The sequence below is a fragment of the Brachycentrus maculatus genome, unplaced genomic scaffold, assembly GCF_059751285.1.
Source record: "Brachycentrus maculatus isolate JH-2025_06_01 unplaced genomic scaffold, ASM5975128v1 h1tg000049l, whole genome shotgun sequence".
NCBI lineage: Eukaryota > Metazoa > Arthropoda > Insecta > Trichoptera > Brachycentridae > Brachycentrus > Brachycentrus maculatus.
The window spans coordinates 1572797-1599903 of record NW_028280803.1 but is presented as its reverse complement, the minus strand read 5'-3'; the positions used below and the strand labels follow the sequence as shown (position 1 = coordinate 1599903).

Here is a 27107-nt window from a genome sequence, read left to right as displayed (position 1 = left end):
AATGAACTAAAAAAACACTTTATGGAAAGGTATTTCGTTCACTCCTTTCAACAACTCATATATCAAAAACTTGATTTTTCAGGAGATCGTTTTTAAAGTTTAAAAATAAAATATGTAGTATTAAAAATAAATATCAAGCCATTTTTTGAACTTTTTACTGTGCAACTGATCTTTTTAAGTAAAACTTGAATGTTTTTTCTCCATTTGAAAAATATTTAGTGTATTTAAAAAAATAATAAAACAATACCTATTCTACAAAATGCAAAAACAGCACTTTCTGCCCTGTAGCGGGTAAATATATAATTAAAAATATGCCGCTTTTGCTGGGATATAGTACATTTTCTGGGCATTCCGAAAACATGCACAACTTAATATTGACGATTTTTGATATATGAAAGCAGTGAGCGATTTGTGTATTCTTATTTTTTCCTTTAAACATACTTCTTACCTTTTGTTTTTTCATATGCCTATATACTGTACCTTTATTGCTTTAAATTTTACATTTGGCCCTGTGTTTTCTTATTTGTTTTTCAGTCTTGTTTACCTTAATCTTGTGTCTTTTAATGTGTTGGAACTCATTAAGAATATTATATATGTGACTTATGTATGTAAAATTTGTTTAAATAAATCTCACTCTCGGTATTTCATAGATAACATCTATCGTTGAAAATTTAAAATTAGCCTTTTGACGAAAATCTCTCTTTTGTCTCTCTTGAAGCATCCACATTGATATGTGGCATTTGGGAATTGAATTCAGATATTTAATCAATTAATTCAGCAGCAACTTTGTGGTTATATCTACCTATTTTTAATTTAAATTTTGCTTGGTGAATACAACTTTTTCTTAAAATCTATAGTGACGCGTTTTCGATATACATATTCAACAAAATACTTGAAAAAATAATGGTACATACCAAGTAAAATTCAAATTGAAAATGGATAGATATAACCACAAAGTGGAAAATCAATTCTCTTTATTATCTTACAAATAAGTATTGTAAAATGTGTCCTTGGCAAGGAAAAAATCACACATTATTGTAATTTGTAATAACATAAATATGATAAAAATAAATACATAAAATGAGTCATTTTTAACCAGCCCTGCAATGCAGTTCAAGAGTCATATACAAATACTATACATCATAATATTATATGATGGACATATGCAAGTATTTGCAGCATTCAGGGGCAGTTTGAAATGTGTCACTAGGAACAAGTGTGTGTTATTTTCATACGACATTCAAATATATGTATCATAAAAACGTCATGTTGGCCCCTTATTAAACTCGTTGATTCAGTAAGAATATGTGTAATAATGCTGCTTGGAACAAATTGCTTATTAGTTAACTAGTAATAATAATAAAATTCTAGTTTTATTACACATACATTTAATAGTGTTCTCTATCGGGCACATAGACAGTGCCTACTTTATTTTAATAAAGAAAAAACTGTGGCAGCTTTGAGAAAAATCTATGTCTTACTATACTTTTTTTTTAAATGACACTTTTCGAATCTTTCAATTTTCATTTTATTATTATTACATATCCTATAAATAAAGATGACTTTGCTATTTTATATTTATTTTCATGATAACATATTATACCCAATGGAGTAGGAAAAAGTATAAGTGTTTTTTCACAGTAATATTCATTTAATATTACCCTTGGCTGAAGCCTGAAGCGCAAGATTGATCACATTGTCTTCGCATAATTAAATTAACGATAAATTTGACAATGCATCAGTTAAATGCCTTATGCACCACTAGGTGCAGATGAGGGTAAGAAAAACATTTTGAGAATGTAAAATACAAAATCCAAAAGAAAAACATTTTGAGAATGTAAAATATAAATCTGTCCGCCTCCGTAGTGTAATGGTCAGCACGCTCGGCTACCGTTCTGGAGGTCCCGGATTCGATTCCCAAGGGGGGTAAAATAAATATAAGTGATTTTTTCACTGTCATATTTATTCAATATTACCCTGGACTGGTACCTGAAGCGGAGGGCTGATCACTTTTCCTTCATGTGTAAACGATAAAGATAACACTGCGTTTATATGACGCAGTGCCCTATGCACCATTGGGGTGCGGATAAGGGTTTTATTATTATTATTAAAATACAAGTTATTTTTATTTATTTAGTCTCCTTTTCGTCTCATAATTTCTCTCTTCATTTTCCTTGCCTTACAAAAGTAGTTTCCTTCATCCTATGCTCGTGTATTCAGTAATGTCATTTACTTTCCTTTATATTTAAGAAATAAACACACTGCCCTCACATACTTACCAATTTGCGAGTAGTTAAACACTGCGTCGATCTAAGGCAGTGCCTTGTGCACCATTTGTGTGTGGATAGGTGATAGAAGAAGAATAAAATATTAATATTTATTTTAACTGCAGACAGTTGGTAGAATTCCATATTGAATTGTTGGGTAATATATCCAAAATTAAACAAGGTTTATTGGATTGAATTCCACTTTTTTATGTATTTGTTAATACGTGATGTAAACAAAAATAAATGTAGAATTCAATCCAATAAACCTTGTTTAATTTTGGATATATTACCCAACAATTTTAAATTATCAATATCTTGCAACTTCTTCTTTGACTATCACTTAAGAAAGTGTCCATATTTTGGGCTGTCCGAATCAGCTCTTCGACGCTACGTACTCCTGTCCACTCTTGTATATTATGGAGCCAGGAAATCCTCCTTCTTCCGACAACTCTTCGAACCTCGATCTTACCCTTGAGGACCAGTTGCAGTAGCTTGAACGTGTCTCATCTAAATACAGGTCCCAAGTAGGACACGTTTCGGGCTTTGTTTTTTTTTGATTATTTAATATATTAACATTTTTATTTATAACATTTTTATTCGAAACATTTATACATATGGAAAACTTTTATATTTTGAATCACTGTGCCTCTCCAAAAAAGAGACTGAGCTCTTGTGCTTAGAGAGGGACTTACACTCGTGGTTTAATGTTATATAATAAATGGTATTATAGTCTTTTTTTGTATATTTTTTCAAGATTTATGTGTAATGAGCTTTCATTTGATGTTTGATATTAGTTCCCTATTTGCTCTAGCTCTTGCATAGGTACTGATAAAATTTAAACTTAAATAAATAGGTTATTTTCATAAATAAAAATACTTTGTTTAATGATCCACTTGCATTATTATTAACAACCAACTAGTTTCGGCAACAACCTGTTGCCCTCTTCAGGGTTTAATTTATGACTAGTCATAAATTAAACCCTGAAGCGGGCAACAGATTGTTGCCGAAACTAGTTGGTTGTTAATAAAAATGTGAGTGGATCAAAAACCCAAGTATTTTTATTTATCAAAATAATATATCAATATGATCCACAAAGTTAATGCTTTCAATATTCAAAACATTAAATAAATAGTGTCATACTACAAGGGTGAAATAAAAGATTATCATATTTGAAAATTCGACTTTATTGTAATTCCACATGAATGTGATCACAAAAACATTTAATACCATTCCAAGAAACAGAAAATTTTCATATTCAATTTCAATATTACGAAAAATAAAACAAACCAAAAAAATAATAAAAATTACATCTGTTTTTATTTTATTTTAAATACATAAATTTTCTGTTCCCGTATGGCTCCCTTAATTTCTAAGTTGAATCAAATTACCCTTAATCTAAGTTTAATAAATATAATGACTAGATATATTATTTCATTAAGGAGGGACATTGTATATACATATTGTGGACCATCAACTTAAAGTATTTTATTTACAACTTTTAAATATAATTAATTTATCGAATAATTATTGACACCTATGAAATCCGCTGGAATCTGATTTTTTATGTAAAAAAGAAACTAACCATGTGTTTTCTGGGGAAAATTTAAAATTTATTTTGATTCCAATTCCAAAATTGTTATCTTTTTACTGAAAAATTAATACACAATTGTAAAATTTGACTATAACTGAATGGAGAATTTTCAAGGTTTTAAGTCTAGTTATGTTTATTTAATATCGTTCAGTGAAAAACATTGGTATACACAAAATCAAACATTTTTGCTGAAAAAATACCAAAGTTGTAGAAAAATTATTAACTAAGAAATAAAGTTTATTATTTAAAAAATATTTTACATGAAAACAGATTGCTTATCCATTTAAACTTGTAGAATGACAAACAAAAGAATGTGTGTTTTTTTAAGTGTCTTAAAATTACCTGTATCTCAAAAAACCACGTAATATTTTCTGAAGTCATGTCTTATTATTATTAAACTATAATAAAACATGACCAGATATATTACCAGTTTCAATATTAAACACACTTTTTGAGGCCTGTATACAAAGATGTTTTTACAAAATAAAGATTATAAAATATTCATACATACGATTCGATTAAACGAAGTTGATTTTTTTTAAATGTTTGATTTTTTTAAACATGACCATACATAGATATATCACCAGTTTAAATATTAAACACTTTTTTAAACCTGTATAAAAAGGTGCTTTTACTAAAAAAACAAGTAATAAATATTTTATAAGATATTCATTCATACGATTCGATTAAACAAAGTTGTTTTGAAATACATACGTGTTTGATTTTTTTTTGATCTGTCTTAAAATGTGATTTATGAAAGAATTCGCTGTTTTACAGCATACCCATACTCAAACTACGTTGTATTTGATTCCCATGTAAATATTTATTTTAACCGTGAGCTTTTGAGTATAACCAGAGCCAACACAAGAATAATAAATCTAATTTAAGATAGTTTTGTAAACATTCCACGTCAGCTTCGCGAAAATATAATCTGATGAATAATAATTATTTCGGATTTGCTTAAAAATTTTAAGCGATACATACTTATTTTTATAAATTGTTAACGATATTATCGAAGTTGTTTTAGGTGAATGTAATTAATTTTAACAAAAAAATATTAAATTACTATAAAAAAAGGTTAAACAGTGAAAAAATCTTCTTACATCGCTCATTCCTTTCAACAACGTCATATATCAAAAATCGTCAATTTTCAGTTGTGCGTGTTTTTGGATTGCCTAGAAAGTGTACCCAGCAAAAACGGCATATTTTAAACATAATATTTACCCGCTACAGGGCAGAAAGTGTTGTTTTTGCATTTTGAAGAAAAGGTATTGTTTAAGTATTTTTTTTAAATGTACTAAATATTTTTCAAATAGAGGTAAAACCTTCAGGTTTTACCTAAAAAGATCTGTTTGCACAGTAAAAAGTTTAATGAGTGACTTGATTTTTAATACACTTTATTTTCAATACACTTTATTATATTTTTAAACTTTAAAAACGATCTCCTGAAAAATTAAGTTTTTTGATATATGACGTTTTTGAAAGGAGTGAGCGATATGTGAAAGTCTGCTTAAGAAATCGTAAACTGCATAAAAAAATAAAAACATGATTTCTGGCGTTTTTCAGTAAGTATGTAAAAATAATTCAGGGTTTAGATCTTGCACACATCCAAATAAAAGGGTCTCTGCTAAATAAAACTTTCTCGATCAAATATAGATGGCTGTTGTGAGCTAATATGCACTGTGTCATGAGATTGATCATATATCTAGGAATTAAGTTGAAATTTTATGTACTGTGGCTGTCTATCATGGGTAGAACGGTGAATGTCACACTTGTGTAAAGTGATCAGCCTTTGACAGATCATAAGCTCTATAAATATACCCGAACTTCCATATTCTTCTTCATCTTTGTTGAGATTTCGAAAAATGTTAAAATAATTCCTAAATGGAAAAACCCAGATTTTGAATAAGTATTTAGACAAATTCAAAATGTTGAGAACGTATAATTTAATTAATTGTAGAAATACAAGATACTTGATTGACGATTTCCAAAGTATAGTATAAAATGTGCTATAATTAATTGATCAAAACGAATTTTCGCAACTTGAATATATTATTTTTTGAAAATTACTGTATGTGTAAATACCATATGAAATAATTTATCAATTTGTTCTTAATACGATTATTTATATAATATTTTTACTAATGCGTATACTACGTAATACCTTTTTTAAACATAAAAAAAAGTATTTTGCATAAAACTTTTTGTTCATTTATAAAACCCAATCGTACAAAGATTGGTGAAAAATAACATTTTTATTGTTATCAGCAACAATAATTTTGTATCACAATTTAATAATGTTAACATTAATCAAATTAAAATGCATGTAAATATTATATGTATGAATGTTTTAAAAATCATTAGAAGAAAAAACTGTTAATTGTCCATATTATTTTGTCAAAATATAAAAGGTGGAATGTTTGATACTTTAAAATACAATATATTTATTAAATCATGAAAAAATGTGATGGGTTGTGGTCCTGTGGTAAGTGTCGCGGGCTCCGAATAAGAATTTCTGGCTTCGTACCCACTGTACCACAATTTGATACTTAATTGTTATCAATCATGGGTGGAACTGTTTTTACACTGTGTTACTAATGTTACTCGTTTCATTGATCATATTATGTAACAAAATTTACATAATATGGTCACTTAAACCAGCCACTGACAGATCTTGAGCCCTGTAAATGCCTAGACTTAAGTTTACTCATTTATATTACATATTTTCATTTATACTGAATTATCAATGAAATCTTGATAAGAAGTTTTTTTAATTTTTTATATTTTCAAACAATTTTGGCTTGGAATTTGTATTATTTTATATATGTACTAATTCCTTAAACATACTTTGGACAATTAAATACATATTTTTATGCTCTCTTCGGTACAGTTACATAAATCTTATTTATATTATTAGTTCTAAAACAGAATTAAAGAAACATTTGTACAAAAATAAACTGATCTCAATTTTTCTAGATTAATTATACATACAACTCCGAAATAATTTATTTTAATAAATATACTGCTGGAACGGTTAGAAGGTTAAAAATTACATATTTACATTAGAAAAATTTAATATGATTAGCACACGATCTAGTAAGAAGCTATCATATAAAATTTTATACATTAGGTGGAAAATTACTTAAAATATATACACTTTAAATTACTTGAGAATTCTTTTTTGATTATCTGATTTTCGTAACAGAAAGTAAAATAACTGAAGATATCGTTTGCTTAAAAAAGTTTTAAATGAAAAATAACAACAAAAAATCTACAAAATCAATATAAAAATTCCATCCTAGCAATCAACCATGATATTGGCATTTTCCTTATGGAATTCGATTATTATTCATTGTTTTTATAAGTGATTACTGAGATGGCGTTTTTTTATTTTAAATAAAATAAAAAATAAAAATGAGTGTAAATGTATTTCCTTTGTACTTTATTTTATGTAGAAATATGCGAAATATTTAGTTTGGCCTTTTTTAATTTTAAAATGTTGAGAAATAATTGGATTCGATAAATCATATAAACATTTTTAAAATCCTATAAATTTAATTCTGTTTAAACATTTTGTTAAAGCATCATTAAAAAATAATGTTTAAATAAATTGATAAATCACTTTTCGATCGATTAATACTTTGAATTAAATTTCTCAATTTTAAATTACCTTCTTTCAACAACAACAAAACTTAATGTGTTGATCTAAATCAGGTGCGGAGAACCTTTTTATCCCGATATAGAAGAAAAAGAATGTGGAAGTCTGGGTATTTACAAGGCTTACGATCTATCAAAGGCTGGTTTAAGTGATCAATTTAAACACGTCTAACATTGACCATCCACCACACTTCTCTTACTTTGAAAGCTGTACGTATTCTTTAATTGACACCATTTTATCGGCATGTTTTTGATTTGAGTATTTTTATTATTAACGAATACATCTTAAAAAATTAAGATATAATACATTTCATGAAGGTCTCTGCTAAATGTAAAACAAATATGCTCATCACGACCATAGACGGTGCGAAGAACTTGCATGATGTGAAAGATGTTGTCAATTCAAGGATAAAAACAACTTATAAAATTTGAGTAGTATGGTTGCCAATCGTGCAAAAAATTGTGAACATTACACGTGTATACAGTGATTACTTGAACCAGCTTATCTAAGGGTTGTAACCCCTGTAAATATCAAGATTTCCTTGATTTTCAAAATCTATACTCAGATATCAATTTAAATAATTCAAAAAGGGACAAACCCAGATTTTGACACACTCAAAATATTTTGAAAAGTGAAATTGATTATAAACCTGCGAATTCATTGTACATGTCTTAATTCTATAATTCTATTAATTGCTAGTATTGGATAATATTTGTGGACAATACCGACGAACTGGTTTGGGACTAGGCCGCCTAGAAGAGGTGGTTGTGTTTGGGGAGGCTGTTCATCTGGTCTGCCAGGAGATACGGAGAGCCCGCGAGGAGGCTGGAGAAGGCAGCGTGGTGGGCGGAGAGCCCCCCGCCCCCGCCGCCGCCCACGCCGCCGCCCATGCTGCCGCATCCCCATTTGTTGTTGTTGGTACTTAGGGGTGAGTCGTCACCGAGTTTCACTGGAAAAAAATAGATCATTTAAGAAAATTTCAATAGTTATTGAATGCAACATTTTTGAGGGTGTCCAAATACCTGTTCGAATATCTGGATTATCTCCGATTAGAAGTTATTTTTTACATTATTTTTTGACATCTCAACATAGATGAAGAAGAGATTATATGGAAATCTGGGTATTTACAACCGTCATAGGCTTGTTTGAGTAATCACTTTACACACGTGTAACATTCATCAATTCTACCCATGATTGAATAAATTCTACACTACTCAAATTCTTAAGATATATTGATTAAATTTGTAACGTAGCATGCTCGAGTTTACTATAGCCATCTATGGCGGGATGAGAAAAGTCATGTACAGCGATCTGTTAGGGATGAGGATATTTAATGATAATGAAAAAAAAAATACTAATTGGTGATAATCCAGATTTGTGAACAAATATTTGGACACACTCAAAATGTTATAAAATAATAAATAAATAAACTAGTCATATTATAACTTAAATAATAAAATGAAAAGGACATTTTTAAGCGTTTCTCATGTATGTATTCGGACCTTACATACAAATGGAAAGAGTCTCTGCCTATTAAAATCATTCCTCGTCCCACCAAAGATGGCTTTTGTGTAATTAATTAGGGAATTACTTTCAGGTATAAGAAATACTTGATCATGCCAAGTTTTCCTCTGACTTCTTCCGCTCATATTTCCAACAACGTTCGCCCCACATTTTTTTTAAACTGCTTTTTCCTAATTCATTCGTTCGAAATATATAAATATAAACATGCATGCATACAAACACGTACATAGCACAAATACTTTTTTATTTCGGGATATTTTATTTCTAACAACTTTGGCATTTTGAATTTTGTTAGTAACCACAATTTTTTAAATAATTTTAGAGCAAAATAATTAATTGAAAAGTTCGCTTTTAAGTTGAAAATAGTACATATTATATTTTGGCTTTTGTATTACCGTATGTTTTCATATCACGGTCATACAATTCATCATTCATATTCACGATTCGCTGTCCAAGAAGTGTAATGGGACTTGTATGAATAATTGAGTTCATTAATTGTATACAGAACCGGTAACTTCCTTGCACTTTTGATTGATTAATATGACACATGAATCTATAAATGTCTTCAAAGATGTCAAACAGGAAATTAATTTAAAATGTTTGTCACAGTAATTCAAGAATATCGTGTTAAAATCAATTTTATTTACAATGTCGTGCATAAAATCACAAATATTCAAATGTTTATACATATACGCACATACATACAGGCATATATTACTCGCTTCTTCCACATTCGAGGATTTCCTCATACACACCCGCCGATTATTCCTACTGAATTTGGTCAAAAATGGTAAAATAAATTTATGGGGCGAATGTAGTAGGAAATAAGAGCAGAGAAAGACCGAGGAAAACGAGGCATGATAAATTATTTCATAAACTTATAAGTGGTAAATATAATACAATACTTATTAGTATTATATTATATTTACCACTTATAAGTTTATGAAATAATTTATCCTGCCTCGTTTTCCTCGGTCTTTCTCTGCTCTTATTTCCTACTACATTCGCCCCATAAATTTATTTTACCATTTTTTCCTCGCTCATTCGTTCTACGAGTCCAAACCATCTCAGCATACCTTTCTATTGATTATTTTATTGATATTGCCGAATCTCAACTTTCCATTATTTATTTTTTTGTTGTCATACATTGTTTTCCACTTTGAAAAGCATATTTATTTTTTCAAATTGAAGCAAAGTTTAAATTGTCTAAACTATGTAATTTCAATGAGTAAGCTTAAAAATGTAAGAGTAATCTTTCGTTCATATTATTATTGACTGAAAATAGTACTAAATTATTACAATCATAAAAAAAAAATATGTATTTTGCTAACTTAATAACTAACAAATCATCAACTCGCTTTCTCACAGGGATAGGCAGATAGAATAAACGCCATACCAATCTGACATTGAAAACAATATTCGTCTCTCATATATACATATGCATCTCCTCATACATACTCGCTGATTATTCTGATTCCCTACCTGACAACACTCAAGTGTTTGAAATGTTTGATCATTCTAAGATTTCCTCAGTTTTTCTTCTATTACCAACCACATTCGCCTCGTAAAATAATTTGTCAATCACTCTTTGACAATACTTTTTGAAATATTGTAATGGTTAAATTCTTCAAATATCATGTATGTTTTGTGATAAAATTCATATAGTTATTAGATTGATGATACTTGCTGCCAATGTGACATTTTGAACAAATGATGATGACGAAGATCTCCACGCCAACAAGCTTTTATTAAAACAAGAACATCGCGCACATATGAACTGAAATCTTGAGTACTTACTTTGTTTTTTCAAGGTTGGCAAACATGGCAATTTTTAATTCTGTCTGCAGCTGCTCTTAACAGAAGCTTAGTGCTACAATGGGACTACTTTCTCATTTTATCAGCTCAGATAGGTCTTCTTCCTAGTTTTGTCAGACTGTAATATCCTCGTTGCTAGCCAAAAGAGCTAGAGTGATGAATTGCTACTTTTTATTATATAACTTTGTAAGAAGTGTACATTAACGTTTTGCCAAGACTTCAATTCATCTAATTACTATGAAATAGCATAGCAACATCGTTTATTCACAAGGTTAAATCACTCTCATGAGTCTCCTGGATACCAATTAAAAAAGAAAAATTCACGTTTTCACTACTTGGTGTTGAAGACATTAACTAATTTTCAATTCATTAAATATATAAATATATATATATATATATATATATATATATATATATATATATATATATATATATATATATATATATATATATATATATATATATATATATATATATATATATATATATATATATATATATATATATATATATATATATATATATATATATATACGCATTATTTAAATTACTGAAAATACTTATCGAAATCCGGTCCAAAATCCTAAAGTCCTTAGCTTTACACACACAGAGTACATCTACATATGTACACACAAATGCATACCTACACATAATAATAACAGCTTCATACATGTATTATTTTTTGATATCTCAGGATAGATGAAGAATATGAATGTCTGGGCATTTACGGAGCTTACGACCGTCATAGGCTGGTTCGAGTGATCACGTAACATTAACTTATTGAATAAACCAGCTATTTGGCATCAGCCCATGACGGGTCGTAAGCTCTGGAAATACCCAGACTTGCCACATTCTTCTACATCTATGTTGAGATGTCGAACTGTAAAAATAACTGGTAAGTTGAGAAACCTTGAGTTGTGAACAAGGATTTGTTTGTTAACAATTATAAGCTTTATAAAAAATAAAAATAAAACATTATTTCAGGTATCTCCCAGTAAGTTGAGGATTTTTTATACATTTAAATAAAAGGGTCTCAAAAAAAACTTACTCAAATCAACCATAGATGTGGCCGAGAAGTCACACATGAAACGATTAATGAATTAAATGATTATATTGAAAGATCTCATATATATTTTAATTTATCTAATTAATTTTTTTCTAGTCAACACGGAAAGTACCTTTATTTTAAATGTCAGTGTTTTTCCGAGGATTCTATTCTTACCAACTGAAAAACAATGCCGAAAATATGTAAAACATATTGGAACTCTAATTCATGAAGCTTAATTAAGTAAATTCGGATTTTTCTCCCACGCTTTTTAAATTTAGTTGCTTTAAGCATCATATGATAGTCGAGTAGGAAGCAAACACACAAAGAATTTCGAAAATAGGAAGTATTACTCATCTCTGGTATTCGGCTCTAAATTATCATGATTCTCATTCAAAGTTCTGGAAAATAGCATCGCTTAAAGCTTCTTGTCACGGATCGTTAAACGTCATGAGCTTTCTGACGTAACTACCTGGACTATGTATATCCAAAGCTCACTATGCATGGGCGAGTCTAACTTGCGTCTGCGATATTTCCAATAGTCGAACATTATAAATGTATCTTATATAAAATAAAATAAAAAAATTTAGAATATCACTGGAAAATAAATATTTTCGTTCATTTCATTATTACTCTTTTCCGGGTCAAATGGTGCATTGAGCAGTGCATCGCATCGAAATAGTGTTATCTAGATCGTTAATTGCGCGAAAACCAGGACAAGACATGATCAGTCATGCGCTTCAGGTACCAATACAGGATAATAGTGAATGCATATTGTGAAGAAAAATCACTCTTTTTTAACCTACCATAGGGATCAAACCCGAGAACTCTAGTATGGTAGCCAAATCCACTAACCACTTCACATGGAGGCGGACAAATAAAAATTACATAATTACAAAAATGCCATATAAAATGCTATATAATGCATTAATAATGCTTATTAAAATAAGCTAGTACGACTACAGGACCTACTATTTCTCCTCCATTTTCTTTCCCATATAGCAGTAATATTCTGGAGCTCCTTTACTAACATCATCATCAAAATCATCACCCTCCTCACTCCACCTCAATCAACAAATATTTGATTGATGCGAAAAAGATGAAAAACTGCAGTCAGATGAAAAAATGAAAGAAGGCTAAGTATTTACAAAGCTTACGATCTGTCATTAGCAAGTTGATGTGAACATTCTCAATTCTACATGTGATAGACAACCACATTTTAATTTTGTGTTGTTTCTTCAAACATGCTGTGACACGTGTTTCAATACATTCAGCATCACAGTGTTTGGTATTGATGTTGAAAATATCGAAACACTTGTCACAATAGATTTTAAGAAAAAGCGGTGTTTACTAAGTAAAGTGATTCATTATGAGCAACATCCGTGATTCGTTTTATTTGTATGTATAATATTCTAACTGACAGTAAACTGTAGTATAAATAAATTTTGTTAGCGAATCGTAAATACACGCGTGAGTTGTAAAAACAAAATGTATATGACGCATTAAAATAATAAAAATATATTTTAATCGTGTTTATATTATACTCATTCATATCTCGGTAGTGTAAAGCCAAAGGGATATATCTGTCTCAGACCAAATTTTACAGGAGAGCAAAAACAAAATAGTGAAATTAAATAACTCATTTGTTTTTTTTATATTTCTTATGTACATATCTTAATATGTACATATAAAATATATCCTTTTGCCAGATTTTGGAAAACATTATTAAAGACATTTTGTGGAAAAAACTTAGAAAATGATAAATTTGACAGATATACCCCTTTGCCATTACACTACCGATCTGTGTTTAGTACCGTCTATCAGAAGTGTTTTTGTTTTACATGTGTCTATCTCTTGATTTATATTCGTTTGTTCAAAATCATAAAACTAAAAAGAGAAGTTTGAAGACGGTTGCTTTTCGTGCTTTCAGGCATGAGTAGGCAGAGTGAATACAACCCCATACTACTCTGTTCCTGCAAACATTATTCGCCTATCCTAAATTCATGCAACTCCTTACACTTTTGTTTTACTCTTATTTCTTTATTCCATATCGCTCACTCCTTTCAACAACGTCATATATCAAAAAACTTGATATTTCAGGAGATCGTTTTTATAGTTTAAAAATATAATAAAATGTATTAAAAATAAATATCAAGCCACTTATTGAACTTTTTAATGTGCGACAGATCTTTTTAGGTAAAACCTGAAGGTTTTTTCTCCTTTTGAAAAATATTTAGTACATTTAAAAAAATAATTAAACAATACCTTTTCTTCAAAATGCGAAAACAACACTTTTTGCCCTGTAGCAAGTAAACATTAAGATAAAAATATACCGCTTTTGCTGGGATATAGTACATTTTATGGGCATTCCGACAATATGCACAAATGAAAATTTACGATTTTTTATTTATGACGTTCTTGAAAGGAGTGAGCGATATGTCTAAAGCATGCCTTCCTTAATTGTATCGATAATTCTTATCTCAGCTTTGCATTTTTTCATTATTTCCCCATTCGAACATCTATCCATACATCGTGTTGCTGCACATTTATCTAAGAGATCGCATTTCGACTGCACTTTAATCTGCTTTCACCCTTCTTTTGCTAACTCCATGCTCCACTTCCATACTTTTCCACACATTCATTAGCGAATTCACCTTACTTGCACAAATTATACACCGTCGACACTAGCTAATGCAGATCTTTTCTACTATCGACAAGAAGCACAGTGTCGTCAGCAGTCGTCAGTAAATGTATTTTATATATTATATGTTAATCTGAAAAAGAAAAAAATTAATGATTTTTAATTTTCAATAAAAATCAATTGTATTACTTACAAACATAACTAACAAGTCTAAGTCCATCTCCAAGCACAAGATCTTAGTCTCTTTATTGGGGAGAAATACGTTTTTAATTTTAAGATTGCAAGTAGAAATATTTTGAAAATGAATTAAAATCATTAAAAAAAACTTTTGTTACCATATTATTGTGTAATTGGCTTTTTTCTTTAAATAAATGTAACTATTTTTTTTTATATACTTTTACTAAATGTAAAGTTGTAGGTACGATTCCCGAATAAATAAAAAAAATTAAATATGTATATAAAATCTCCCAGTGCTGGATTAGTGATTTCAGTATTATTTGTTCATTCTCACCTGATCCGTTATTGAGAGGCTTGATGTCCCCGCTGGAGGAGTGGTGCGAGGACAGGCTGGCCGTGGAGCCCGGCGTGGGACAGGCGGCGGCGGCCGGCGGTGAGGGCGGCGCCGCGCCCCGCGCGCCCTCCGCGCCCGGCCCCTTAGAGTCGGTGCCCCCGGCGCCCCCGGGGCCCGCCACCTTCTGCTGCGCCAGCCGCTCCTGCTTGCGGAACTTGGCGCGCCGGTTCTGGAACCACACCTGGAAAGGTAACAATAACAACGTTAATAACTAGGGCTCACATACTAATGAAAGAGTTCCTGCTCAATAAAAAGCTTATTTTCATCTCACCAATAGACCGGCTGTCCAAATTCAAAACACAGTAAGGGACATTTTTTTTGTAGTACGTTTTTTTTGCATTTTTGGACTAAGTAGATTCTATTTCGATGCATTCAACTCGACATAATCATTTAACATTATCAGTCGATATTGATATCGTGGTGTGTCCCTCGTCTCGTACAATTTGTCTTTGACTTGGGCTTTATTCTTTCCCCTTTTCCTCCCTACCATCCCTCATGCAGGTATTTTTTACAAATCGCTCACTCCTTTCAACAACGTCATATATCAAAAATCGTCAATTTTCATTATGCGTGTGTTCGGAATGCCCTGAAAATGTACTATATCCCAGCAAAAGCGGCATATTTTGTAACTTAACATTTACCCGCTACAGGGCAAAAAGTGTTGTATTTGCATTTTGAAGAAAAGGTATTTTTTAATTATTTTTTTAAACATACTAAATATTTTTCAAATGGAAAAAAAACATTCAGGTTTTACCTAAAAAGATGTGTTGCACAGTAAGAAATTCAATAAGTGGCTTGATATTTTTTTGAATACATTTCATTATATTCTTAAACTTGTCTCAACGCAACGGTCTCCTGAAAAATCAAGATTTTTGATATATGACGTTGTTGAAAGGAGTGAGTGGAATGTGGAATTTTATAATTGGAACAGTACAAGAAATTGTTTTATAAAACTCGAATTCGTGTATAACTTGATGTTACTGTTCTGTTAAAATCTCAAAAAACGCCTTATATTGAAAGAGCGTTAATCGGGGGTAGCGTTAAACGAGGTACGTTATTGTATAGGTACCTACCTATGTATGAGAAATATGCAGCATTAAACTTGGAGAACTCCGCAAGGTTACTGGGAAGGTTAGTGTCCAATTCTAAAATAGAGACACTGGCGATGTAAATACCAAAGATCTCTCAGTTACAAACGTGTATGCATTTATCATCAAAATGTGATGTATGACATTTTAAATCACATGTGTTTTCTGGGCTTACAGTTTACTGCAAAATATTCAGGATTGTAATGAGCATGTATATAACTAATTACAAATTAATAAGTATTATTGTGTTAATAAAATAATGCATTAAATAACAAGCTGACGTCATTATTAAGGCAAGTATGATGCACTTATTTCAAGTTTTGCTTCGTTAAAAGTTCATTAATAATTTTATGCAGTGCCCTATGCACCTATGTTATAATAATTCAATTTTAATGGTAGGTTGAAACTAAAGATTTCGTGACTTTCGGCCACCTCATCCGTGATTGTATTAACTTGGTATTAACTTTGTGGAATAACATAATGACTGAAATATGAAAATAAAATATTTGTATGTAAGTACATATAAGTCCACTTTTTGAGCTTATTAATGTAAACACGACTTTTCTCTAGAATAACCGATTTCTCATTAACAGATGAAAATACGAACTGTTTGTATGTTGTCGATGACATCTGTAGTTCTTGAAATTTGTCGCTTTGACATTAATAAACTCAAAAATATTATAAATAAAATGTAACTTTGTTTGAAAATCACCAAAAATATTTTATTATAACTTAATTATAATGTCTACCGGTTTCGAAGCTAACCGCTTCTTTGTCAAGACTGATTAATACTATTATTATTATAGTATTTATCGGTCTTGATAAAGAAGCGGTTAGCTTCGAAACCGGTAGACATTATAATTAAGTTAAATAAAATATTTACAGTGATTTTAATACAAAGTGACATTTAAATTATAAAATGGAAAATCACAAAGTTAGTGCTTGAAATATAAATTATATCCAAAAATACTAGTGTTTTATTTATACATGTAATAAAATAACTAGGTACCTACCTATACATTTTATTAAGTACTTATAAATAGTACCTACATAAAACAGTTCTACCACCAGATGTCGCATGCGTCGCACAGAATTAAACAAAAGACTTCCGATAATATTGTTAACTGTCAGAATCAGATAGATATAAAAATTATTGTAAAGATTAATTAAGAATAAACTTTTATTGTCGTTTCTTTAATTACAAAGCAACACATTGTTTATTTTATTATTATACACCCACTTTACATATTATTTACACCCAATTTATAAAGAAAAATATTACCATGTTATATACATTTAATAAATAATTTATCGAACAAGAATGTGACCTCGATACAACACGTGGAATCCTAGAAACAACATGTTATAAAAAAAATATGTACACTATAATTAAGATAAATGTGATTTTTATGATAAACTGGGTGATGTATTTTCTCTAATGAAAACGTTAAGCGTAGATCATAAAATTTGAAACATGACATGTCGTTTTATTTATTTTTAAGTTAGATACAGAGAGAATAAAGTTACAAGTGGTGTTTGCTTTGGCTGGAGGACGTCCTGGCTCTCAAATTAGTGCACGAGAAACGGTAACACATTGTGTATTCTGATTTCAGTGGCCTTCGTTATTCGTACCCATTCCTTTGAACGTATTCGTCATCAATGCACGTTCTTCGGAAAACTCTCAAAATAACCTTTAAGCGAATTATAACAAATTTTACAGTTATTTTTTTTTAAATTACAAAATATAATAATTTTGACACACTTAAAATATAGTAAATAAAAGGTCGTCCACCTCCGTAGTGTAGGGGTCAGCGCGTTTGGCCACCGTGCTGAAGGTCCCGGGTTCGATTCCCAGGGAGGGTCGAAATAAATGTGGGTGATTTTCACTCTCATATTTATTCAAATCATCCTGGACCCGTACAAAAAGCGCAGGCCTGCTCACCGTACCTTTATGCAATTAAAGATCAAGATAACAATGCGTTGCTACGCTGCAGTGCCCTATGCACCATTAGGTGCGGATAAGATTTTAAAATAAAGAACAAAAAAAACTGGTCTTAAAAATAAGTTTTAATCGACATTTTCAGGCGTCTCCTAGTATGTCATATGAAAAATTCTAACATACATACATTTCATGAAGGTCTCTGCTAATAAAAAAACTTAGCAATATCAAACATAGATGACGCTGACGAAGTAACATGCCGTTGCTCTTTTCAACTGAAGCATAAATACAGCTTCACAAATTTGAGAAATATGGTTGTAAATCATAGTAGATTACTTTATACCTACCTCAAATATACTTTTCATCTATGCTGAGATTTGAATGAAAAATCTATACATTTTCAATTATTTCAAGTTGTATTGAATTGGCGTACAGAAATTTCAGTTGTAACAAATAAAAGCTTAACAACGAAAGCTAAACAAGCAATACACAATGGAGTCCTGGTACCGACATGTTTGTTTTTAAGTTGAAAGATATTGTTTTACTGCAGTAAACTCGTCAATGAATATTGTGTTATCATTGTTACCTAAATATTGAATTAAATAATACTTCTCAAAGCGAGATTACATTATTATTTGAGAATTTGGCACTGGGGTTTAATTCTGACCTCTGCAATGCGGAAGCTACATCTAAAAAATATGTAATATATTTATGAAAGTAAAACGGTTAACATTTTTTTCTTTTGAATTTAATTTTGACTTTTAAAATCTATTGTGACTCGTGTTTTGATGCATTCCGCACCATTATCAAATATGTACACCGATTATTCCTGACTTGACTACATTTAATTATTTGAAATACTTTATTATGCTTAAGTTTTCCTCGGAGTTCCTTTGCTTCTATTACCAACCAAATCCGCCTCATAAATTTACTTTACATTAATTCATTCGATTTTTTAATCCATCCGATTCACATACCCGAACGATCTCAACACATCTTTCTTTATACTAATTTTAATTTATGAAATAGGAGATAATCCAGATTTTGTGAACAAGTATTTGAACACACTCAAAATGTTGTAAACATCTTTCTTTATTTTATCGATAGGTACGTAATGCTTATCCCGGAAGGTCTGCTGATGACAGTCAACAGTCCGCCTTCTCCTGAGGAGTTTTACGTAATTTCCTCCCAGCAATGAGCAAATGCAGAGAAGTTCCTATTTGACCCACACTAGATGATCCCTCCTGTTCCCAACACAGATTCAAATAAAAACATATTTAATTAGCTAGAAGAAACAAAAATCCACTAAATGATCTATAAACCTTGTACATAATAAGCAAGGTAAATAATAAATGCAATTCCCATCTAAAAAAAAAATGCTTATCCCGGCCTTGATTCTTTCATTCGAACATCTTGAATGCATAAATTTGGCATTTAAATTCAAATTAAAATGCATGGATATTGCCAAAAATTGACTGCCGAATCAATTAATGAAAGTAATATTCTTATTTATAAAAAAAGTATGTTAGTTTTATTAAGTATTCGGTTATACGAGTATATGGCAGATTTAGCAATCAAATAACAAAAATCTGCATGGATTGTTAGTGTCAAGGTTTAAAAGAGAACTCTGTTTTTCGCGTGCATAAAAACGAGCGTCGAATGCAATTGATTCAATTACGTGTAGTCAAGTGTAACGCACGCTGATTGTGTACCCGAGCGCGGAGGTTTGTAACCCGAATGGGCTAATTGTGACCCATCCGCCGAGTGCATGTTTGGAAAATTTTCAATGCAAACAGCTTTTCTGTCCGGCCGAATGCACATTTCGCGATAGCCCGTAACTTCATTAGTCCACAGGGTTGATGGAGATTTAAAAATAAATATTCTCTTATGCAGTTTACTATTTTAATTGAATAGAAATGCTAGTGATTTTTTGCATTTGTAGGTACATGCCGTGTACATTCCCAGATTGAAATTGAGGCAGAGAGGATGGAACACCACACTCTTCTATCTCGACATACACTCATAGCTTCTTTAACATCTATACAGCATCATCATCAGATCACATCGACGGCCCCTACGTAAAGTACTCTATCTGCAAATCTGTTACTTTACAGGAGAGAGCTTAGAAGATTTTACAATGTATTTTTTTATTAATTAACGGTTTTATCTGAAATTCTAAACAAGTATTATACATTCAAAAACACGATAAAATAATGTAGTAAACCGTTTCAAAACATTATGCTTTGTCAAAATTAAGTACTTGGCGTTTTAGGAGTTCAGTTCATTTCGAAAATTCGATGTAGATGGCGTTTTATACGCTTGAAAACTAGGCGTATTGATTTTATATATATTTTTAGTTTATTTATATTTGTAGATAACGGTCAGCAGATAACGTACACCAAATATCTCAAAATTGACAAAGTAGTTAGAGCATTTTACGTAGGGCACGTCGACATCATCATCACATCACAGACGTACATGCATTTCCTTTATGTAAACTTTTGACATCAGATTTTAGGTACTGATTGATCTGAAGTCTTTTTTGGCTGTCCTCGTTCTGTTCTCCTGTTCACATTTGTCTAATATACTTTCGTGGTCATTCTCTCGCTATCCATTCGATCCACACGTACATATCACCTTAAAAAAACTTTTAATCTTTCGATTTTCCTTACATTCTACATCCGATCTAATATCTTTATTTGTTTATTTTTCCAAACTACCAATTTTTACACAATACTATCTACTATTGGAATCTTTACTATTCATCACATTATCCCTTCTCTGGTCACCCTCCTCAACTCCTTACTTGATCTTACTTCCTTATTTTTCGCATCTTTATCGATTTTAATGTTACACAATTATACAATATTGTACATAATTCACACTCATTATAAATATCATATGTATTTTATTTTTGTCTTACTCATTTTCCTACTGATTTTTCATAATAATATATCTTCTGTATCATCAACAAAAGGGGGACAATCAAATTAATATATTCATTAATTTAAAATATTTTGAGTGTGTCCAAATACTTGTTCACAAAACTGGATTATCTCCAATTATAGGAGTTATTTTTCATATATTTTTTTAATTGGATCATATATAGAACTTCCAAGAGTTTGAGTAGTGTGGTTGTCATAATGGGTAGAATTGGTGAATGTTACACGCGTGTAAAGTGATCACTTAAACCAGCCTATGACGGTCGTCAGCCCCGTAAATGCAATCTTTTATGTGGTGTCAAAAAAAATAATTAAAAAATAATAAAATTTTAAAAAAAAACATTCATTTAAACATGAATAATAAACAATATTTTGATTACTTGAATAAATCAAACGTAAATAAATACTTAGTTACTGTAATAAATAGACAAATACGAAATGACAAATTCTATCTTTAAATACATCAGTGATTTAGTTATAAATTATTTAAGTCGGCGTAATTGTCAGTATGATGGCATAAAAACGTTTGAAAATTTCATTAAAATCACCCCCACGTTCGCTTCCCACGTAAATGCTTCCACTAAAAATAACGTTCACAAAATAACTTTTTACTTTTATCATCTAGAAAACATACTTCTAGAATACACGAAATCTTTGACCTGCTCCATAATTCCTCCATTTACCAATATAACACACCCAGATCTACATTCATCTCTTTCAAAAACTTTGGATTCTTCAGTTAATCACTTTCCTTTCATATATTTTACTCTTTTGTCACCGTCTGCAGTTCTTCTCTACTATCACCAAAAATAAAAATTTGAGAACGATATATCCTATAGTCCGATATTATATTAAAAAAAGAGCTTCAAAGTACTTTTACATAAGTGAATGATCAATGATAAGGAGAGTGTTATATTACCATATGTGTTTTTTTTTTCTTTTTAAACACATCCTATTTTTATATTAAATAATGAATACTCAGTGAGTTTTTAATTAAATGAGGGTACAACCCTGTTTCAATTTTCATCTGTGAAATGGATGAAATGTAATAACCTGTAATGAACAATAATTTACATCATAAAATGATTTCGCATTGCAACTGGAGCCATTATGTACATGATTGGTATTTTCGTACAGTCGCTAAATGTAACTATGCGAATTAATTGATTGATAGCTTTTGATTGAAATTAAGCCTCGGTATCCCGAAATAACTCTGAATGAAATTCAAAAATTAGTATTTTGCTTGTTGAAAAACATTTGATTTTAATTTCATTGATTGATTCGGCAGTCACTCTGTGGTAATAACATCTACCCGTTTTTAATTTAGTAAATACCACTATTCCTTAGAATCAATTATAACATGTGTTTTGATATGAAATATATATGAAATAGCTACTCTCTTCACTCTTCAATGCCCCAAGGACAAAAAAAATAGGCTAAGCATCACATACAAAAATGATGCGGAATGCATCGAAACACGTGTCACAATTAATTTTTTGAAACAGCAGTATTTACCAAGAAAATTTTAAATTAAAAAAAAGTCTTTATATCTGGTATTGAGGTCTCAACATAATGGTATTCCATTCTCTCTGAGCACCCCTGCGGAGAAGCGGCATGATGATCAGTTAGCCAGTTAGTTTTTGTTATTATAAATTATGATGATATCCACAGAGAAAACACCATAAACTTACCATAAGTAGAGACCCGGTAAGATGTAACTAGTCGTGGAACACAGCGAGAGCCAATTTTTTTAGAAATGTGTTAAAAGACCGATAAGAAACGCAAAAAATCAGCAAATGTGTAGTATGGATGATATAGTCAGATGGGGAAGCCAGCGAAAACGATTTTAAAATGCCCATGTCAATAGAATGCAAGAAAATAGACTGGCCCGAATTTTTCTTCAAGAGAACCCAAACGGAAAAAGACCACCTGGAAGACCTTCAAGAAGGTGTCACAGCTGGTAGGCCACGTCTCAAGAGACGGATAACGAAGCAGACAGATTCGAGGATCTATAAGAAGGTAGAAGAAGAAGAAGAATATATCGCTCACTCCTTTCAAGAACGTCATAAATGAAAAAAACTTGATTTTTTAGGAGAACGTTTTTAAACTTTAAAAATATAATACAACGTATTAAAAATAAATATCAAGCCACTTATTGAACTACTATGCAACGGATCTTTTTAGGTCAAACTTAAATGTTTTTTCTCCATTTGAAAAATATTCGTATACATATTTTAAAAAATGATTAAACAATACCTTTTCTTCAAAATGCAAAAACAACTCTTTCTGCCCTGTAGCGGGTAAATATTAAGTTTAAAATATGCCTCTTTTGCTCTTTTGGATAAAGTTCATTTTCTGGGCATTTCGAAAACATGCACATCTAAAAATTGACGATTTTTTTATTTATGACGTTCTTAAAAGGAGTGAGCGATATGTAAAATAAACGCTGCCATGCTAAATTGAACATTTCTCCCTGATTAAGATCATTTCTTTAGGTACAAATTAATTTTGCAAAATGTTCAAATGCTCAAATAAATATTTTAATATTATTTTTCCATAAGTTCACCCTTGACATTTGATGATTCTAACGCGTATTTATATACAAGTATACATAAAAATAAATTTAAAAGGGCCTGTAAGGGATGTTCTCGTATGTTGTATTTTTCCGTACACAGGGCGGGCCGCTGTTTGCACAACGATACCTTTTCCGGTTCTGTATTAAAGCGAACCCTTCGTGTCCGGCAATCAGGGCTGGAAAGGAAAATAAATAAAATGTAAAAGCGCAGAGCTGATTGGTCGTCCGGGGTCCGGCGGGGCCGGGAGGGGGGAGGGGGGCAAGATGGCGCACCAACCTAATGAAGGCTGTGTTTATTCGGATTGTTTAACTTAAATTATGCCATTCCGACCGGCTACACTTTGGGAAATGCGGTCTGAAGGTTGGAGACCGCTCGCTTTTTCCGAAAAGCGGCTACGAATTCGTTTCAAAAGTGTTACCCGACAATCGTAAATACGCGTTGTTTTTCTATGTATTTTAAATCTTGTCAGTTTTAATTTATTTGATATATATATATATTTATATATATATATATATATATATATATATATATATATATATATATATATATATATATATATATATATATATATATATATATATATATATATATATATATATATATATATATATATATATATATATATATATATATATATATATATATATATATTTATATATATATATATATATATATATATATATATATATATATATTTATATATATATATATATATATATATATATATATATATATATATATATATATATATATATATATATATATATATATATATGTGTGTGTGTGTGTGTGTGTGTGTGTGTGAGTGTGTGTATAACATTTCCTTCCATTTCCTCCGGTTAGTTGCTGCAGCCAGTTTATACCTCCCACAGTGACAATGTCGTCAGATCATCTTTTTTGGTATCTTATTTAAAACACGAAAATTAAGCCACCTTGTGTTTAGAACTTTGTGATGAAAAAAGTTTTCTCCTTCCTTTAAAAGAATAAATCACAATTGTTATAGTGAAGTAATTTTGGATTCTAATATTTATTTAATATTACCCTGTACTGGTCTCTGAAGCGTAAGAGTGATCACCTTGCCTTCATGTAAGAAACGATCAAGGTAACACTGCGTTCATACGATGCAGCGCCCTGTGCACCATTGAGTGCGGATAAGGGTGAGAATAGAAAAGCATTTAGGTGTCCCGACTTAAGATAAATAATTATCGTCTTTATACGAAAGATGGACCTCTAAGCATTCCAGGGCTAACGACCTGGTATTTGTCTGACTTTGGTAATCGCTTTATACTCTTGTTAAACATTTATCATTCTACACATCATTGAAATTCCATATTTCATTAATTATTGAAACATCTATATTTGCAATTTTGTCGAATTCCTTTCTTTATTCGATAGATTTGGAAACATAATTGCCGGTTTCAATCAAAACTCAATAGCATAATGAATTAAAAATATTAATTTATCATCCAACCTACGCAAAATAAACAGGTGATTTATTGTTTTTTTATTGAGATGACTCATATGACTACTGAACCCAGATTCCAGCTAGAGAAGGGTCATGAGAAAGTAAAGAAAAAAACTAGAATACCACTTATCATTATCACCAATCCAATTTGTAACAATATACAAAAACTACACTGTAAAAAAGATCTCATTTTCCATATGAGACACTATGACTAAATTCCTGAATCGCTGCCAATCGCAAACAATGGCTAATAAATCTTAGTTTGCTTCAAATTATAATTAATTTGTCAGTTTCTCAGCACAAATCGTGTGACAAATACCTTGAAATAATATAATAAGAGTCTCTGTTGATGTACTCCTTATAATGTATTCCCCATTTAACTAAGTGGCAATCATTTAGCTTTAGAATTTCACGTCTCATTTGAGCATTTGGGAGAAATATATTTCAAATCAACAAACATTTATCATTGTTTCTTCTAACGCATACTTAGTAGAGGTGTGACTAATGGGTAACTGTTACTGTTTCTATGTTGACATTTTTTTCTTCTTCTTCTTCTTTGTCTTCTTCATCCTGTTGTAGGCCTTGTGGCCTGTTTTTAAAAGGGATTAGCCTCCTGCGATGTCGATTCCCAGCTATCGACCCATCTCTTTGGTGGTCTGCCTTTAAGTCGTCTACCATGGGGTTGGCCGTACAGTGCGATGTGGGGGAGTCTGGATGGTTCCATTCTCCTCACATGCGCATACCATTGTCTCCTTCGTTGCCTTCCCCATCTAACGACATCTTCGATCTCGCATATTTCCCTGATGCTGACGTTTCTTATTCTATCTCAAAGACTCTTGCCTTAAATGCTTTTTAGAGTCTTCATTTCTGACACTCTAAGCGCGTTTTTTGTGCCAACGGTGTCCGCTCTACTTTGGATTCCATACGTCATGATGGGTCGGACACAAGTTTTGTATATCTTGATTATGCTGCCGATCTTCATTTCAGGATTTTTCCATATTGCATTTTTCAGGCTTTTTTTTACTAACATATATTTTATACATTTATTTAAATAACAATTTAAAACATATTTTTTTTAAAGTAGGAATTGCTATAGCGAGAGTAAGGACTTCTTTAGCTCAAAATCATATCGGAAAAATAATTTAAAACAATATTTTCGATATTTTTCAATATTTTCTGAAAGTCGGCAATTATTTCATTTTATATTTTTTAACAAATATATCTATTAACAAACAATTTTGTATATTAAAAGCATTTTTAACTTTGTGGTATAGTAATGTTACACTCTCCTTATCATTCATCGTTCACTTTGTGTAATACCATTTGAAAACATTTTTTGATGACAGCCGGTTTCGGAAGATTTAGTTAATAACACTGCCCACAAATTTTATTTTGTAACTGGCATGAAAATACCTGATCTTTACGCACTTTGCACAGCTGAATTAAAAAACGAAACCAAAAAAAATGTAGCACGTCAGATTTTTTAGTTATGGATATTTTTAATTCTGATATCGACTTAAGTTTATCTCATTATTTATGTCTAAAAATATATAAAAATATATAATGCTATTGTATTCAATATTAATAAGTTAATATATTTCCACTGTTGCTCCATAATTATCTTTTTTTTTTTCAATCCCTTAGACCTTAGACTAAAGCATCTTTAGATACCAACCACTATTACGGTTTCAACGTATGGGGTCCATACAAATATGATATGACTGTAACGTTAAAACTTGACGTGATACAAGCTTGTCACCATATAGATTTTGAATAAGAACGATTGACCTAGTCCAAATCAGTCATCAAAATTTGTGTTACAAAATCATTGTTGGCCAGTGTTATTTAGCTGATTTAGCTTTTGGCATCTTGGAGGAGATTTTGTCAACTTATATGTATACAATTCATAACATTCACAAAGATATATTGGAATATATAAAAATATATGAATTTACTTGTAGATACGAGTTTACTTAAAACACGTG

The 27107-nt window shown here is 30.7% G+C and overlaps 1 protein-coding gene across 1 annotated transcript in view; it reads right to left on the bottom strand.

Moving 5' to 3' along the window:
• Nucleotides 1–8133: 8133 nt before the first annotated feature.
• The window catches only part of LOC148312179 (paired mesoderm homeobox protein 2A-like), an 83716-nt gene continuing 64742 nt past the window's right edge, over nt 8134–27107 (bottom strand). Inside the window, exons 3-4 of the mRNA XM_088277753.1 lie at nt 15053–15293; nt 8134–8465 (exon numbers count right to left, since the gene is read on the bottom strand). Coding sequence (XP_088133879.1) covers nt 8269–8465; nt 15053–15293 — 438 coding nt within the window. The 3' untranslated portion in view covers nt 8134–8268. The remainder of the gene's footprint in view (nt 8466–15052; nt 15294–27107) is intronic.